Source organism: Mya arenaria, chromosome 11 (assembly GCF_026914265.1).
Source record: "Mya arenaria isolate MELC-2E11 chromosome 11, ASM2691426v1".
NCBI classification, from domain to species: domain Eukaryota; kingdom Metazoa; phylum Mollusca; class Bivalvia; order Myida; family Myidae; genus Mya; species Mya arenaria.
In genome coordinates, this window is record NC_069132.1 from 67271015 (window position 1) to 67290820 (window position 19806).

Below are 19806 nucleotides of genomic sequence, written 5' to 3' on the forward strand. Positions count from 1 at the left end.
TAAATCTAGCATGCAGATTGTATTATCTTTTATAAAAAAAGACACTTTATCTTTATTTGTGAGTATAATTATATTTGTCTGTAAAACTTTGTTATTGTTCATAAAAATGTGATCCCATCTGTTATTTTCAATTATCAATGGCTTGCAGTATGACCTCAAAATGTAATCTATCCTTTTGCACAAAAATGGATTATCTATATTCAACCAGACCAAATGATATAATAGTCTAATGAATGAAACTTACAAAGCAAACAATCTGTATCCATGCCATCGTGACGAATGAATTTTAACTGGTCCTGTCAGGCTTAAAATTATTGTATTTTATCTTTATTAAAGAAATTTGGAACGCGCAGATCGAACTCCATATACAATAAGAGCTGGTTACAGCAATCAGCTTAATATGACAATGAAACAATTGCAGTTAAAGGATGCTCTTACTTAGAATTTGCGTCCTTGTTTCAGTCGCAGTTTATAAGGAAAATTCTGATGTTCTGACTTAAATAATTATTTACGGAGTGGATGGAGAGTGTAATAAGTACAATATCATTTACATTTTACTGATCGTTCCAATGCGGTACCTAACACCCCTTGATAAACATACCTAGAGTTTTATGTAGTATATATGCGTTGTGTTGTTTGTGGAGTTTGGTGCTGTTGTTCCATGTTTCGTGTTTGTGATTTTTTGTTTTTGTGTTATATATCTTTGGGGTTTTCCCTGTGCCGTTAAACGGGGGTTATGTTTAATATTTTGGCTACTGAGCTTGTTTCTGTAGTTTTCCACACAAATATCTGTAGACGCTATTACAATTTCTATATTCAATACATTTTTTTAGAAAACAATAGGAGAAGACTATCAGTATGCATGTACAAATAATTGGTTATGCGAAAATGCATGCTCATCGGTTAAATGATGATACTTAGTCTTAGTTCAATACAATACCAAAGTTATTTTGTCACAGGATGAATCATAAAGTGCACTCTTCCGAGGTTCAAAATAAATATATGAGCCACAAGATCAATGCGTTTGAACAATATAAGATCTGGTCACCAAGCAAGATAATTAATTGTATTACAATTCATGCATGTCTCGATTGTTGTTGACTTTCGCTATGCTACTTTCGTTTGACCGATTATGCATCCTCGTTCTAAAATAGCAGTCCACATATTCTTAACTGGTTAACATATGCCTAAAATACAAGATACAATAATCTTTATTTAATGTCTGGTATAATATGAAAACAAAAAATATATGCGAAGGAAGATATTTTCCGACATGAATAATAAACATACAAAAGATAGCAAAACATAACAATGATCTGATGACCTGGAGTTAAAAGCGTAGTGTTTAAAAAATGTAAGACACGCAAAAGGTATTTACAACAGTCGTTTATATCCATGCAGACAATTAAAAAATAGGTTGAATTAGATCACATTATACAATGATTACATTTATTAGTTATCTCGACTGTACGGCGAGTCCAGACGCGCACGGCTCCACTTCTTTACATACCACCGTATAATGATTAGTTCTTTCATCAATATAAATAAAAGCAAAATATACTAAGTAGAATGCATTTTAAACAGCAGAGTTGAAAGAAGCAAAATATACGTAGGGAATTTCAGCATGGTATAGTAATTAATGTGTAGTTAGTAAAAACATCTTATTTATTTTAGTACTATAGCTTGGTAGAAAAAACGTATTTCTAAGATGGGATACTTAATGTGCCATGTAATTTACTAGTATATCTTGGTGACACTATCTGAAACAGTAATGTACATAGACATGGTTGCTCATATGATTGCTCAATCCCTCCTTACATGCAACCATCCATCTCTCTGCCAGGCGATTGGTCTAACAATATCAGCACCTACCACTGTGTAAAAATATCAATTGAATATACCAAATCGTAACAGCTTAATAAAAACCTGCCAAAAAGATATATTTAAAAAAAATCCATTATCCCATGAAAGGGCTTGGTGTGGTTTGTTATTTAAAATGGCCTAAACTAACATAAATTCTGAGCTTCAAATAATGAAAAACAAATGTTTTTTTAAATATATAATTAGTTTGTTTTAAATAATTGCCAATTATGTTGCGAAAATAAACTCGTGCATTGTTTTGCTATACGACCGTGCATGACGTCATATTTGTGACGTCATCAATCGCAAAGTACACGAAAGTCGCGAAAATCGGTTACATCGACAGTATTTCAAGAAATAAAAGGTATGCGCAAGCCATAAACTTTTACTTTTCTATATATTACAAATATACATTTCATTACCTGTGCAGAAATATATAATATGTAAAGTTTACTGCATGCGGATTGTATTTATTTTGCAAAAGTTGTCTGCGTGGTGACTGTCAAATGCATTGTTTACATAAGGTGTCATGGAAAAGTTACGTCAAGGGGGAGTAATAAATATTAACTATGTGTTGTTTATTGAAGGTTAGAATGTACTCAACTTATATGTTTGTTATTATTGATTTTAGCTACCCACGTTTATGGCTGAGCCGTACAATATAGCTGTTCAACATTCAACTGTTACTGTTCCATCTCCATCAAAAACCTGTACTGTATAAATGGCAAAACGGGTAAAACTGGTTTATTTTCAATCATTAAGTTTTTTTAAATGTTCAACTAGTCGCTATTAAAGAAAATACTTAGGACTTTCTGTTTATTTTATAATTCATGATCGAAGTGTGTAATTCTTTAAAAAGATATTAACAATACGTTAAATAATAAATACATCGATAATACACAAGATTTGCTGTGTCTATTTAGTAGTTTATGCCCTCAACAATTACAATTCAATTAATTACAGTATATCTACTGCAACGACCGTTATAGTTGAAACGGCTCCCAATACCAAATCAGTTATGTACATATCTGATCGTCGTACATTTTATAAAATGTTTAATGAAGTTTGATATGCATTATTAAAATAGTACTTATGTACGTTCGCACAGGCAGGCTGTTTGTGTGTGTGGGGGGGGGGGGGTGCACCCGCAAATGAAAACACGTTATATTCCTATGTACTCCTAGCGAAACGAGAAGTGGTTGGTGGTAGGGTTGGGGGTGGGGGTGTACGCCCTCATTGCTTACAATCGTAAAGCTTCAAGTTTTCATTATAATAAAAATGTCGTCAATAACGTAGAATTTCGGGTGAAGACTAATTTTTATAATACGCAGTTCTAAATTAACAAGGTCAGACTAAATGTAGCTAATATACTTATAAAACTTACATATAAATTATGGTTCAAATGGACGGACACATGCCATAAAGTTGCTCACGTAATTTACGCCCAAATTGCCACCTGCTCCCAACGTGAAATCCTCAAACGCCCATGCGTTTGATTACTTGGTTTACGGTCAAACATGTTACTAAAATCCATCAAAATACTGTACGAATGTCAGCGATTGTTATATACATAATTTAGTTAAACAAAACGTTTCTCCAGTCATAATTGAAAATATATATGAAAATATCAAAACGACCCACCATCTAAAAATGATACCGTGGGCGATAACAATTAACCTTTATTTTATCTAGGCACACTTTTATGCAATTGTCAAACTAATTAACAGTGCGATTTTTATATATATACCATGCATGTGTACTACAAGGGGAAATTGTTTCTATACGTTCAGAAGCTAAGCAATCGCGGCCACCCGTAAATCTTGCCCTCCTGATCACGCCTCTGGTATTTTCCAATTAATTTCCTGGTATATGACCAATACATAATAGGGCATAGGTTTTCAGATTTCCCGCCAAAAAAGGTCGCACACAACTAACATTTTTTTTTACAAATGAGACGATAATCGTGATGAAAATTAGAGCAAATACATTGCGCCTGTGCCTTTTTGCTATACGATCAATGCGATTCTGCTATAAATTGATATTTCTTACAGAACGTTTATTTTCTATTTTATAGGTCGAGAGCGTCCAGATGGATTATCATTTGAAGTGTGTGATTTGCACAAAACGCACAAAACCTAAAGAGCGGGTCCCATTGTCAGGAATAAGAGACCAGGATGTGAGGGATTATTTTGTTAAAAAGTATCATGTACATTTGCAAAATGATACGAACGAGGTTTCTTGCAGAAAGTGCAGGCAACAGTTTTATGCGTGCAAACGTGACAATAAAATGCCTGTGCAACCAATTATTAGGACTGACTTACATGTTTATGAACGCCATGAAGGTTGTGTTCTTAATGATTCCGTTCTGCCCACAAAGGTTACTATGACAATTCGAAGTACCGGGTATACGCACTCGCGATGTTTTATTTGCGATAAACCAGGCCCAAAGTTAGTCCGTGTCCGAAAAGACGCTCGTCATCAACTGTTCATTGATCAAAATATTTTATTGTCGAGCGGCGCTAGATGCTGTCCCAAACATATATGTGGGAAATATCTGACTGACATCAGTTTGCAATTGATCAAGGGAAAAGATAAAATTCGCAATGTCACGACAATAAGCAATGCTGATCTTTCAAACCTGTTAGAACATTTAAGGCAAAAAACAAAAGCCGCTCAGCACAATCGTGTCTGTTTTGACGATGGATCTCTGACATCGGAGGATTACGTAACCCTAACGGGGCTTTTGCCGGAGCAATTTAATGACCTTGTCGGCTATCTAAAAACAAGTAAAAATTCGTCATCAAAAAGCAAACGAACAACACTCGGTGTATTTCTTATGAAGGTGAAAACCGGAATGTCTAACAAATTGATCAGCACTGTTTTAAACCTGTCAAAGAGTCAAGTACAGAGGTCAATTGTTTCGGTTAGAAAGCAACTAATGAAATACTTTGTCCCCCACTTCGTCGGATTTCAACATATAGACCGCCGAGACGTTATTCAGTCATATACACGACCGCTGGCTATTTCCTTATTTGGAAGAAACGAGTGCAGCCCACCAGCAATATTGGTCCTTGACGGCACATACATATACATTAACAAAAGTTCAAACAACAAGTTCCAGAGAAGAACATACAGTGTTCAAAAGAAACGGTCTCTCGTTAAACCAATGATGATTGTATCCACTTCCGGGTACATCGTGTCCGTCCTTGGTCCTTTTCTCGCTGATGGCAAAAATAACGACGCAAGTATTCTAAACACTGTTTTAGAAAACAACGTTGAAATGGTCAAGGACTGGGTACATAATGGCGATATTTTTGTTGTGGGTCGAGGTTTCCGGGACTCATTAGACGTACTAGAAAAAATGGGTATTGATGCCAAAATGCCTTCATTTTTGCCAAAGGGCAACAAACAACTTGGGACGACTGAAGCTAACGAGTCCCGACTGGTAACAAAAGTGCGGTGGGTAGTTGAATCTGCAAATGCTAGACTCAAACAATGGAGGCTCTTGGACAAAACACTCCCAGCATCTTATTTGCCTTCAATAGGGGAATTTGTAAGAATAGTATGCGCGTTATGCAATAAGTATAAAGGCCAACTTTCGCATACAGAAGACCCAGTCTCGGACATTGCTCTTGGAACTCATCTTTTCCAACTTTCAAAACGGCATAACGACCTGAAATTGAAAATTGATTCTTTAAATGAATCAAAACAACTTGGAAAAAAATGTACCACCGAAATTAGAGCATATGAATTCCTTGGATTCCCTAAGCTAAGCTAACAGAAGAGGCCGTAAGAGAGATAACTTTAGGGATATATACAATAAAACTGGCTAAATCTTACACACAAGAGCACATGGAAACAAACAAAGATTACAAGTTATCACTATCCAAACTCGTCCCCGGTCTACTCCAGGCTCAGCTCCAAAGCCGTCACTCGTCTGCTTTGAAATACAAATGCTGGGTAGAACACGACCATAGAAACGTAACGGCATGGTATTGCTTGTGTAAGGCAGGTGCACGCGTGGTTGGGACGTGTTCCCACGTTGCCAGCGTGATTTGGTACTTGGGTGTCGGTCGTCATGAGAACGTTGTATGGCCAACAGACTTCAGCTCGTACATAAAGGATGCTGCGACAAGGGGCGAAGAATAAAGATTCTTACGTCGATTAAATTGTTCTTGAACGCTATCTTCCTTAAACGACTACGCAAAAAATGTTGTTGTTCTTCATTTTATTTGATCAACTGTTTCATGGAATGATTTGTTAATATAATGAACTAGTAATTGCTTATCTGATGGCTTTGCTATATATATTCATACTCATGGATTACGCAAAATAACTCATGTTTCATTGTGTTATAACTGATATGATTTGATTCGTGTGTATTGTTTATAAATGCTGAAATATGTTAACGCATTACTGTATATATATATGCATGTATGCCATAATTAGATGCTATAAATATAACGAATATGCACTTATTTGTACTTTAAGGGGTTTTTTTTACCCAAAAAGTCGAATGAAATACCACATTTAAATGACCTGTTGTTGTTGCTTTTTTACATAAAAGCTCCCGCAATGGTTTTTCCCTTCTATCGTTTAAACGTGGGAAAGTATTACGATTTATTTAAACAATCATACACATCAATGACCTTCATTTTCCTATACATTCTTATTTTTGCAAAACTATGTGTAACACAATCTGTTAAACAGAACTGAGTGGCCGCCACCTTTGTTCATGTAAAACTAACGACAAAGTAAAAGTTAGATCACTTAATGATAAACTTTAAAGTTATTAAAACTAACATATTACTATTAGTAATAATACACAGTACTCTTGTATATCGCTAGGAAATAACCTTCAGAACTCGGTATAAACATTTTAATCGTGTTACTCGGAACATTATCGAATTTGGAGAGAACTTCTTCATGTCACGGAAATGACCGAGTAGTTACGTTCAGGTACGGAACGCGCATAAAGCACGTGGAAATGTGTACGCGCCATAAATAAAATGTCGCTTGGTGGATCGCGATATAAACTTATGCGATCAAATTATAATAACAATAATGGTTGAATTAAACACCTTTGTAGTAATCTAAGTAAAAATCATAAAGGTTTTTTTCAAAAGTTTGTCTTTTATACGAACGCATGTAGTATTATCTCTTTTAAATATTATAAGCGATTTAGCGCACTCAATTATAATTCACGCACGTACTGCAACGAGTACGTGCGTGTTGATATTTTATTAATTTCATTAACAGCAGTTTATGCACAAGCCGATGGTAGATGGTAAAATATTGTATTAATCAATTATTAACTCTAGTTTTGACATGCATTTAGTACGACGTTACAACGTCAACGATAAAACCATACGCGAAAAGACGTCGACGTCGGCTTTTTATTTGACATTTGATTGGTCTTGTAATTTAATCATATCTTAATTAATAATAGTCCGATTCATTAAAAAAACACATGCCCATTATGTGAAGGGAATGCACTTTCATCATGGTAAATATCGTGAAAATCTATGATAGGCCATTTTTCCAAGCTAACCGCACCAAGCCCTTTGAGTTTGATAATTAAAACTCCAAATGCTTACTGAAATACTTCATGGTTTATAAATACCACATCCAGTACAGCGGAGATCCTAACCTATCTGGTTTTTATTTCGTTTTTACGGAAAACCATTTAGAAGTTAGATTTATTACCATAAATTAAGTATCCCTGATAAAAGAATTTGTTTTTATCAAGTTCTTTTTCTGACATCTACTGATAATTATTTGATATAATAGGTTTACTAAAGGGATATTCTTTTAGAATGCATACTGAGTCAGATATATATTAGTGAATTACAGCCATATATACACAATGCTTTGCATGTAGATTGTGTAATATGATTAACGATAAATATGACCAGTCGAATACGCCATACATTATTATAATGAGTACGATCATTATAGTTACTCATTAGACAATTCAACCATGTGCGGTTATGTACTAAAAAAATATAATGTCAATAGATTATCTTAGGATACTTAGTGACTGGTAAATTGTGCTAGAGCATATATGTTGACACGTGAAAGGAGTGTTATATTTTGGTAGCTTTGGAAGTGGTTTAACCTTTTTGACTAAACTATATCTTAATATGTATCATATGAAAATGATTTATTTTAAATGTTTTGACGCTTTTTGACAAGTTACACAAGCAAATGAAAATATTATATAGATAGAATTACACGATTATTCAATTAATCTTACACTTGTTCGAAATCAATAGTTATTGTGAGTTATATTAGTGTTCATGTGACGACTGCTGTATGTATTCATTGTGTATATCTCTTTAATAATTCGAAAAATAATATGTTCTTACAATCGCGCTAAAACATAGCATTATTGATACCATGTTTTCATACTGAATTTTGGTTAAATGATATTGCAATGACGCTAATGCATAATTTCAAAAAACATTAAACACATCACTTTGAAAATTATCTGTCTGTCACGAACTTTATCATTTACTCATAAGCTTGACAAAGCTATTTATTTCATTAATTTTCTTCACTGGCAAATATAGATCAAATGCCACAATTATTTTTCAATCCTATGTTTTTGAGAGACAACTGGTCAATTCCTAAGAAAGTATTACACATGTTTTCAATCCTTAAACAATGAATATCACGTTCTGTACTATGAACACTTAAGGACTCGGCAATAAGCAAAAACGCCTACAAGTATTTACATATTTAATAGTCGAAAAATTATGATATAATCTTTTTACAAGACATCCATTCAACAAGTCAATCTTGGAATAGAGAATTGACAGGTTTTTCATCTTTTAGTGGAAATAAATCTCATTAGGAAGGCATTGTCTTCCTTGTAAATAAAGAATCAAAAGTTAAATGCTTAAATTCTTATGAGTTAGTAGCTGGTCGGCTAATTACCTTTAACAAACATACAGTAAAAAAAACACGAATGAACATTCGTACGAATTAACGAACGGACGAACGTACAAAAGGTTGAGTTAGCAAACTAGTGAAAAATGAAATCGCGCTCCCTCCGAAGTTTAAATGTGCCTGCAATACTAAAAATACTTTCTCCGGCCTCAATTGTTATGCGATTAGTTTCATAAAATGCTTGTTTTAATGCATTTCCTTTTATAATTGTTAGCTAGTATGACTAACATTTTAACAATATTCTATGTGTTTGAGGGGAAGTTAATTCTCTAATCAAGGATACACGAAGTTTCGATTGTGGTTGGAAAGAAAATGATGTTGTATTGTTGCTGCCTTTCGACTCAAAATACATTTACTCCTGCCTTGGATCATTGCACTGTGTGTCCTGTTTAATAAAACATACATAATGGTACCTACGTATGAAGTAGGCTACTCCTCAGTTTTTTACATCAAACATTAAAAAGAGAAGATTCAAGTGTGATTTTTTAAAAACTAATTAGAACATACGCATGTATGTTTGTAGCTGCTGGTTTGTAATCTTTAAATGCTTGCTATATACGAATTTAATTTAGAGCACCCCCCCCCCCCCACACACACACACTTATTTTAAGAAATTTGAAAAAGAACATAAGCCTAATTCTTAAGGAATCCATTCAAGTGTGTCATAAAGGTGATCATGAATCTCTCTCAACAGGTATATATCGCAGCACATGAAACACATGGTTGTTTAACTTTAAAAGATACTTAATTGTCAAAGTTACTTCCCTTGTTTGGTAAGTGTTGTGTTAAACATCACAAAAGCAAAAGGTTAAATATTTACAAACCCTAAACTATGGTTTTACATTTCTCCTATTGTTTTAAAAATATGTAAAAAAAACAGTGTGTATGGAAGGGGTTTGACAAACATACTTCAGAGACAGTAACACTTTCCGTTTACTGAGCATTTGTACAGTGATACATTAACAATTGTATTGTCGATAATTCGGGTGCGTTGGAACGCAAATTTATTTAGGGCGGCAAAGGGATTAGTTTAGAAGGGGGGTCCCCATCATTTTTAAAAATGGTGTATTCTGGTGCATTTCTCAGAGCATTTCTATGAACGATTTATAGCAACTGTTAGTGACCGGATTCTTGTGCCAGTGCCATACTCAGATTATGCTGAACATGATGGTTATGAGGCCTGCATAGGGAGAACGATACTTTGATATTTCTAAACAAGTTTCAAATCAGATTTAGTTTTAACTATCTCTAGAATGACCAGTTATTTCGTATGTTTGTACACCCGGTATACGTGCATGTTTTTGCCATTACCAGTAAGTGTACTTATTACCCTGTGGCATTCAATAATGTGGTAGAGCGATCAATAGGCGAAGGATGATCTTTATAAACTATATGAAACAAGGAATCTAAATGAGGAAAATATTAATTGTTTGATAAGTATAATACACTACAACGGCCTTTTATTATAAATCGATGAATTGTAATTTTAACTTCTTCTAAGCCTGAAATCCAAAATGTGTGTGCATTTATGACGCTAATAAAACAGCACTCTATTTCCAAATCTAGGTTACCGTTTCCATCAGTCACTTTTCAGCAGGGCCGTGACGTCATCACTGAAAGTTAACTGTAACATATATAACGACATGATTAAACTGAAACTAGAACATTATTTCATCAGGTGTGTGTCCGTGTGAGCCTTTATGAGGGTATCGCCTTGTCTGTTCAGACGATGTGCGAGACGTATAAGTCTTGATGCTGATTCATGGCACGTGACGACACTGCAAAATAAAAAAAGATATTGTGTTTATGACGTCATACATATTGCTTGCTAATCAGTTTATGATTTGAAAAATAAAACCGGTTGTGTGTGCATGACACTATTGGGACTATGTAAAGTACAGATTTGGTTCATGTATAAATCGTTTAAACATGACGTCACGTTTTTGTGACCTTAAATCGTAAGCTTTAGATTTATGAGCCTGGCATAGAGAAGGACGGAATGGACAGTTAGGGTACTGGCAATGTTTAAGGGAGGTCTACCAATTTCGAGGTCTCTAGACCCAAGCGTTCTTCATATATTGATCAGAAAACGATTTTTTGCTAAGGTTAATATGACGACCATATATATCCGGGAGTGGTTCCAGACCATAATGATATGTACAGTTCACTTCGTCAATTTTAGGGAGGGGGATGAGTGCTACTGGATCGTTATGTGTTGTACGCGAAATGAGTTGGCAGATTATGCACGTTATTTTATTAACTCTGTAGAAAATAGTAAACATACCACATTTTGACTGGATATTAAGACAAGTACAAAATGATAAAAACTACCTTCTTTGAACTGTATGTTGATGGAGAGTCAAAAGCACACTGTCCATACAATGTAATTCCTTTTGTGGAACAAAAGTTGTGGCTGCTACGGCAGCGAAAATAATGGAAATATCACGTTTTACTCGATGTTGGCATGTTTTAAAAAGTATTTCATCAAACCTGGTGTGTGGAAAGAGGGCCAAAAAGGAATAATAGTCGACTGGAGATTAAAACTTGGAGCACTTAATGTTTCGTGTGAAAACTTTTTGTTCAAACATGTATTCTTCAAACATATATCAAAATTGAAAAAAAAATCGAAACAGTTGTTTGTTTGAAGACTAAAAACGTGTTCATGCTATAGCAACAAAAACGTTTTAAGAAATGTTACTAAGCTGAAATCGTTTATAACTACCATTACATCCGATAGTGGTCTATTCTCCTGTTAGCAATACTCATTTACTTGTTATTGCGCAGCGGCCCGCTATATTTAATACGTGGTGAGTAAAAGGTTTATGGAGACTTAAGAACTTGGTTGAAAATATGCGTCTCTTTTTCCTAAAAAAATCAAGTACTTTGAAGCTGAAAATGTAGACACAGTCAATTTTTGCCTTTAATACATGAGTTGTCGTTCTTACTATAATGGTTGTCTCGTCATTAAATAAACGATGTTACTTTTGACATTAATAATGTAGACACAGTCTTTTTTTTACAGAGTTGTCTTTCGTACGTTTGTTTTCGAAATGTTTCTGGACACGTACTAAAGTGCTGACGAGTTAGCTGACGATATAGAAATAGATTAGAGTTGCTGACCGATTGCTGATCATATAGACAAAGAAGGAAAAACAAAGTTTTGAAATTAAAGATCTTTTAAGATTTATTTTGTTTAATTTATTTTATATACTCCTTAAAGTGTACATAAAGACGGATGTTTGTGTATTTTTATTGAAAATGGCAGTTCATTGAAATGAATTGAGTGTGTTTTTTTTTAAATTGCTGGTTTGGTGAAAAGATGAGAAGATATCACCGATTAAATTACTTTTTTAGGTGTTTCATTTACAATTGTTTGAACCAATTATTTTATTGTAAATGTAGCTTTAAATGCTAGCCTCACAACTTGTGGAAAACTATCTGCACTACATAAAAGAACGATCAAAAGAATGTTGTTTGCCAATTCATTATTGATCATTTTAAATGAAATAGATTTCTCTTTAATCTGTTGTATTTTCGAAGTTGTTTTGTGGAAAACAAGGCAAACTGTTGCTAATGAAATGTTCATGTGATGTAAAAAATAAAGCATGAATCATTAATTGCTAAATAAGTGTTATCTTTTCATTTTTATTTATTATTTGTTCATTAACTTGTATAGTCCATTAAGCCTCAAAGGCGTGTTGTCACATTTCGCACAAAGCCCCTCGGGGTGTTGAATTGTTGTATGGCCATTACATTTCATGGTCCAATGCATATAGATGACCAATTACTGCCTCATTGAGAATTTATTGACCAATTTCTTAGCTGACCAATGTATGCTTTAGGGAAACTCGATACTGCCGTATTGATAAGTTACTGACCACTTTTATGAAAACTTGACTCTGATGCATTGTCAAGTTAGTGTCAATTTACATAGTGATTTAACTAATATGTTATTGAAACTTATTTTTAAAATATAAGTAACTAAATGTCCCGAGAACTGAATATACAAATGGGTACCAAAATATAAAAAGTATTGTTACAACTGTGCTTGTGCAAGAACTGTAACTTTGGTTTGCCTTATTTATGTCTTTTCCCGAGTAAGCAAGAGACATATTGATTTAGTGCTGTCTGTATGTCACCAAACTTTGTCCCCTGTAAAACTTATAGTTGTACTGGAACCTGGAAGAAATGTTTAATATAAACTGTAGTTGTGCATAGACTAATCTTTTACCAAATTAGTTATCTTTTAATTCCTTCATAGCCTTGACTCGACATCAGCCATCACCAACTTCAAAATATTTACATGGTAGATGTGTTTGTGGGCCCGCTGTGATACTTTGTATCACAGTTTTTCTTGTACCTATTTATAACTGAGATGGATTCAAAACAGCTCTCATTTCAATCCTAGCAGATTTCAAACTGGGACTTCAAAGAATACCACCAGGGCACAATGACTATAGGTTGGCCAGTTGGTAGCTCTAAACGCAGTCCGTCCCCTTTTAAGATGTTAAGTCATATATAAAGTAACGAAGCCACTTAAACCTCAAACTACCGATCAGACTATCGGATGTAAATGAGCTATAAAGGGGGATGGCTTATCAGTTAAATTCAGTACCTGTGGAGTATTATAGCTCAAAAATATAAACAATCTTAACCCATATCCGAGTGAATAGCTAGTTTGTTGGAATGCTTTCAGATGTTGTAAGATAACTGATATTTAGGGGCTCAAATAACAGATAATAAAACAAAGTGTTAACAACTGTTGCCTGGAAATGTTCTTAAATGTGAAGTCTTTAGCCCAGGCCAATAGGAACATTTCATAGATTGTATTGGTGGTGTTTCTTTCGTGAAAATGTATCTTAAAGGGACTGTACTCCGTGTGATAAAATAGCGAAAAAAGAGAGAAAATTTTCGAAACCTGATCTTAACTTGGTATCGATATGTACAATGCACTGAAACTTAAGTACCACATAGTTTACAATCAATTTATTTTTCGCAGGATTTTCGTATTTTTTCCATTAAAAAAAAGATTACTAGGAATGTCTACGAATACGCAGCGTGCCCGAGGGCCGGATTTTTCGATCCGCACCGGAAAAACATGATTGATATTTTTTCTTGCATATCTAAACAATGCGTGATTGGCTAGTCGATGTTATCACGTGATATTACCAAGTTAAGTATATAGCTTAAATATTTCGAGCGCTTAGGGTAAGCCTTCGTAGCACAGTGGATACAACACTGGACTGCAATTTGCAAATTCGAACCCGGTCTCCGACTCGATTTTTTTTTTACATTTTGGTATTTTTTACAATTATAATATCAAAGAGTAAAACATTTTATTGTATAATTGTCCTGAGATTAGTTACAGGAAAAAACATGTTTTGGTGCCAATCTGGTGTACAGAACCCTTAATGTTTAATGTTTTTAAATTGCTTCAAACGTGACACAGATTATAACTTCTGTTATTGGACATTTTCAAAGGATGGTCATTTTATATTGAAACAATTTTTTATAATGTATTTTATAACTAGCATGTGTATAAACGCTCTATCCTATTAAATCCCATTGGAAAACTCTTGCGCGAAAAATCTGGCTCCATTTTGGTGCTCGAACAGCCATTCTTTTGAATATCATCATACTGAATATGGCTAGAAATAACAGTTTGTTCTGTCAATTTTAGTAAACGATGAGCAAAAAATAACCATTGAAGGATTATTTAATCACAATAATGCGGATTTTGTTAAAATTGACAAATAAAATAATGCAAAAAACGATGTCAGACACATTTTACATTAAATGAGGTGTATTGCGTGGTTCTATAAAGTAAGAAGAAATCAAAGGAAGAAATAGATCTATTTCCCATGGGCGTTCTAAGTGCCGAAAAGTATGATTCTGTTAAAAAGAAACGAGACAAAAAGCGGATGCGGGCCAGAACATAGTTACACGTAAACGACAGTGTTGTGTGCATGCAGACATTTTCTATTTCATTTTCGATGATGTTCAGCGCATGTTCCAATTCATATTGAATCAGGCTGAGGAGAAGGGTATCCAGTAAATTTCAACCTGCCTACAGTGTTTTTTCCGTCCGATACAACGAAGCTGCACTCCATAAAGACTACAGTAGTGTATGCAGAGACAAAAAAGTACGGCAAATAAAATTGTCTGCATTTAAAACAATCATGCGTCCCTCATATAAAAATTGCAAAGCCAAGAGATGATATGTGCGAAACATGCGAGAAAATGGGACAGCAGGTCACCAACGCCGTTACTAAAGAAGAGAAGATGGAAGCCATGGGAGCCATACGCGCCCACATCATTGAGCCTCAGCTGGTACAGACTCACATTTGTACAATAAGTGTTTGACTTAAAGTTTTCATTTTAGATGACATGTTGAAACAATATTTAAGTAATAATATTATTCTATACGGTGTCTTAAGTATATAAATTGATGGTATTTTTATTCACGTGAATTGTTTTAAAGACGAGGTAAAACAGAAAATATTGATAGAAAATTAACATCGAAATCATTAAATTAAATTAGTTTTCAAAACATATAGATGTTAAAAGTAAAATTAACGGTAATTAATCGAATACCTGATAGAAATTGTATATAAATAAAGTAATACAGTCAATTTAAAAAAACACTTTCCAATCGACTGAACACTGAAAAACATGGCGTAAAACAAAAATGGAACTGTCAAGTTATGTTGCGGCCCTTATCGAGCTTAATGTAAAACTTTTTCTAGAACATCGCTCGTAACGTCACACAAGAACCTATTATGTAGGTTGTTTTGAACTAACTGTTTTTGCATTTTCGTGATATTTAACAGCTTTTTAAAAACAAAAAATACTCATGGTGTGCTACGCACTCTGGCTGTAAACCATTTTGCGGGCCTTTGCAGATGGTAACGACCTCAAAAAGATGTATTAACCCTATATTGGATTACCCTGTTCGCTTTTAATGCCCGAAGTCTGTCAAAGTAGGTGTGTATGTTTATTTTTTCTTAGATAATTCTTTTATTTCTATATCTCCTGTTGGCTTTGCCTGCGTTGCTTATGCTGCTTGCAATGCTTTAAGTGACTCTAGTTTTTCTACTGCTTTTTATAGCATATTTCTCCATTTTATCACCTGCCTTTGCAACTGTCAAAGATATTATTTGATACTATACCGGTGTGATATTTAATTAAGGATTAAATCACAGTCTTATTGTAATTTGCACCCATTATTTTATAAAGCCCATACATTGAATACATTTCACCTTGAATTTTTCCAGCTAATCACTAAGAATATCCTCTATATTCATACTTATAATTGTTTGGTCATCTATTTCATACTCCAAAATTCTTGCAGAATGTCAAACCATTTCGCTGAACCTCATGCCTGCAACATCCAAAGCTATATTTTCACTAATATTTATAATTTCTTTTTTTTAGCTAATAGTTTGTCTTTAAGTAAAATCAATTAACCTATTGCGTCCTTTTGTGCACGAACAATTGCATGGAGTGTTCCTAATCCCTTTCGTTAGTTCTAACCGATTCATCAACCTCTTAAGTTTTAGAAGTCATTAGTTTTCACTGTTGTGTCCAAAGATTTATAGTGATCATTGCGCTTAATACGAACCTGGTTTGAAAGTATTTCTTAATCATCTGTGCCAACTTATTAGTTTGTTATTTTCTGTAAATGTTTCATAACGGATTCCATTCAAGTGTTTATTTGTGGGGGGTTTCAAGTAACTCCTTTTCATCAGCTTTGTAAGATTATTTTAGGATACTTGTACGCTTTAACTTACCCGTCTATTTGATTGTTTACAATACCTTGTGTTTTCTAAGTAAGCAATATGATATATTGTATATTTGTTTCATGCTTTGTAATATCATCATTTGCTTTTTAACGAAGTCTAATAGTGTCGTGTTTAAAAATAGTTGGTGTACTTTTTGTTATCTGGTTGCTTTGTGTTTCTCCGGAAATATCATTTTACAACTCCATTATATTATATTGTTCCATAACAGTTTCCTTTCACTCACATTCTTGGTTTGTCTAAATAAATAAAATCAAAAGGTTTCTCAAATGTAAAATTGTAAAGATCTTTTTTAATAAATTGTTTGAAACAAATACTGTCTGATTCACCTTTGGATTACAAAAATGTAATTGGAACACCTTATCTTTATGTCTTTTGGTGTCCTTGTAAAATGATTGAGTAAGATAACAAACACAACAATTTCAATACCTACCCTAAATAAAGTATTTAAGTTTGCCATTTTTTTATTTTCTCGCAAACATAATCCTCAAATGGTATGATGTTCTGTTGAATGTCTCTGTAACAGGTAATATTTCGTCGTTTGTAACATGTCTTCTAGCATTTTTCTTTACAATCTCATCCATATTATCAATAAAGTGTTGAAAGTTTGACTGTTCCAAATTCTTTGTATACAAATATATTTATCATAATAAAACAATAGCATATGAAGAAGCGTTTAGTTTTCCAAGAACCACTACTTCAAGAAATTTTTTTCTAAAAAACACTTTGTGGTATGTAGTTTTTAAATTGTTTATAAGTAGTGTCTTTTATTAAACATCATAATTCAGATTTTCTATCAGGTTATTTTGGTTTAATAAATAAAACAACAAATGTTAAAAAATACAAGCATTTATTTCACACATTCCAATAAAGCGAAGTCAAACAAATGTTTATCAAATTCAATACATATAGGATCTGACAATTTTAATAAAATCTTGTATTTAATGACTTGTGTCAGATCTTTTTATCACATGCTTAATACGGCGTCTTTTTGCGAAGATATTACCAATATAGTTCAATGTTCTCAACCATTTGTTTGACAGCTAAAGTACTGCGAGAAGAAGTACAGAATTTAATAATATTACAGTGAGAGTTCATGTATTTACGCGGATTACTTGTCATACATGGATCTGTCCAGTTTAACCCTTGTTTTCCGTGTAATATATCCATTACAATTATTTTGCAATTTACGGTAGTACCATGGTGCGGATCGAGTACCTAGGGTACCAAGGTAGCTTGGATGCGTGGCTGACACATAATCAACTATCTTTAAACTTAATAGTATAACTTTTACGTTTGTAGACGATGAGCAATGCTAAAAAGTCCGACATAAATCATGCAAGTTATTTTAAACACAAAAAAGAAAAAGAAATGTTAAAGAATATGACCATTTGATATTTCATACGTCATATTTACACTCCAATGTTGAATATCTCATGTAAACGTCTTACACGCAGGCATACGCGAAAATACAAAGCCATTTAATTGTCCATACGTCATATTTACAAAACCTAGAACTACGACAACTATAGTATATGATAAATAGTTCTAATAGGCATTATATCGTGAATACACGTTTATACATTAATAACACTGTTTTAAGTCATTTATAGGGAAGACTGTACCGTTTGATGATCTAATTTATTATCAAGCAGTTCACATTCACTCGCAATAGCATGAATATAATCCACTTGAAATTGTCCTAAATCACCAAATATGTTTTCATCATCGTTGCAATGTTTAGCAGCTTGCATTTGCCTGTTTTCGGCCTTGGTTGTTTGGCAATGTGCTTCAAGGTCCAAAACATCGTTCGTGCCCACAAGTTCATTGCTGCTATTAGAGTTCATGTCGCTACGTTTGGGATTTACTCCGCTCGTACTATCTGACTTACACACCTGATCAAGATCACCATTAAATTCTGTGACGCCCCGCACCGTTTCTTCAGTAATGTCAAAAACATTTTTGCCTTCAGACTTTGCTACGCTCCGTCCAGAAATACTTTCGTACGTAAATTCTTTTGAAGGCACGATTTCGGTATCGCGGTCATAGTTTGTGACGTTGATTTCGTCATAGTGATCTGGTGAGTTTTTCTCACAGACGTAATGATAATAGTCCATGGTTTCTATAATAATAATGAAACAACAACCTGGTAACCGTTCATATATAAGTAATATCTGCAGTTAGCATCATGGAAACGCATTTAAAAAAATCATATATATCCCTGTATATTACATAAAAGCATGCTTTACGGCAACAAAAAACGGTTTCGTTACATCGCGAACGTACTAATATTTAAATATTTGAGAGAATTAAGCACACACATTTACATCATGTTTGAAGTTAAACTGGATATAATTGGATAAATCGATACGTACCTTCGTTGATGTCCTCTCCCTCGTTGCAATATTTAGCAGCTTGCATTTGCCTGTTTTCGGCCTTGGTTGTTTGGCAATGTGCTTCAAGGTCCAAAATATCGTTCGTGCCCACAAGTTCATTGTTGCTATTAGATTTCATGTCGCTACGTTTGGGATTTACTCCGCTCGTACTGTCTGACTTACACACCTGATCAATATCACCATTAAATTCTGTGACGCCCCGCACCGTTTCTTCAGCACTGTCAAAAACATTTTTGCCTTCAGACTTTGCTACGCTCCGTCCAGAAATACTTTCGTCCGTAAATTCTTTTGAAGGCACGATTTCGATATCGCGGTCATAGTTTGTGACGTTGATTTCGTCATACTGATCTGGTGAGTTTTGCTCACAGATGTAATGATAATTTTCCATGGTTTCTATAATAAAAATGAAACAACAACCTGATAACCGTTCTAAAATAAGTAATATCTGCAATTAACATCATGAAAACGCATTCATTTTATTTTCATATGTATCCCTGTATATTACAGAAAGCAGTCTTTACGGCAAAAAAATGGTTCGTTACAACGCGAACGTACTAAGATTTAAATATTTGAGAGAATTAAGCACACACATTTACATTATGTTTGAAGTTAAACTTGATAAAATTGGATAAATCGATACGTACCTTCATTGATGTCGGCATACACATTCATATTGGAGCTGTGCCGTCTCCGAGACCCAGATGGTTGTTGCGTTGGTGGGACGCCATCTGGAAATATACTGCCTGGTTCCATGCGGTTATTCTGCTGACGGATAAACCTGCAATTTAAACAATAGAAAG

General features: G+C 34.0%; 1 protein-coding gene across 1 annotated transcript; it reads right to left on the minus strand.

Annotated features, from left to right (window-relative positions):
• Positions 1-17603: 17603 nt before the first annotated feature.
• On the minus strand, positions 17604-19779 carry LOC128207119 (uncharacterized). Its single transcript, XM_052909874.1, has 3 exons — positions 19651-19779; positions 18986-19399; positions 17604-18732 (listed from the first exon to the last, which is right to left on the minus strand). The coding sequence occupies exons 1-3, from the start codon at positions 19757-19759 to the stop codon at positions 18218-18220; spliced, it is 1038 nt and encodes a 345-aa protein (XP_052765834.1). The 5' UTR covers positions 19760-19779; the 3' UTR covers positions 17604-18217.
• Between the last annotated feature and the right edge of the window lie 27 nt (positions 19780-19806).

Coding starts and splice junctions, on each gene's coding strand:
- LOC128207119 (XM_052909874.1), bottom strand. CDS start 19,759: ATGGAACCAGGCAGTATATTTCCAGATGGCGTCCCACCAACGCAACAA. Junction 19,400..19,650: donor GTATGCCGACATCAATGAAG/GTACGTATCGAT, acceptor TTTTTATTATAG/AAACCATGGAAAATTATCAT. Junction 18,733..18,985: donor GGGAGAGGACATCAACGAAG/GTACGTATCGAT, acceptor TTATTATTATAG/AAACCATGGACTATTATCAT.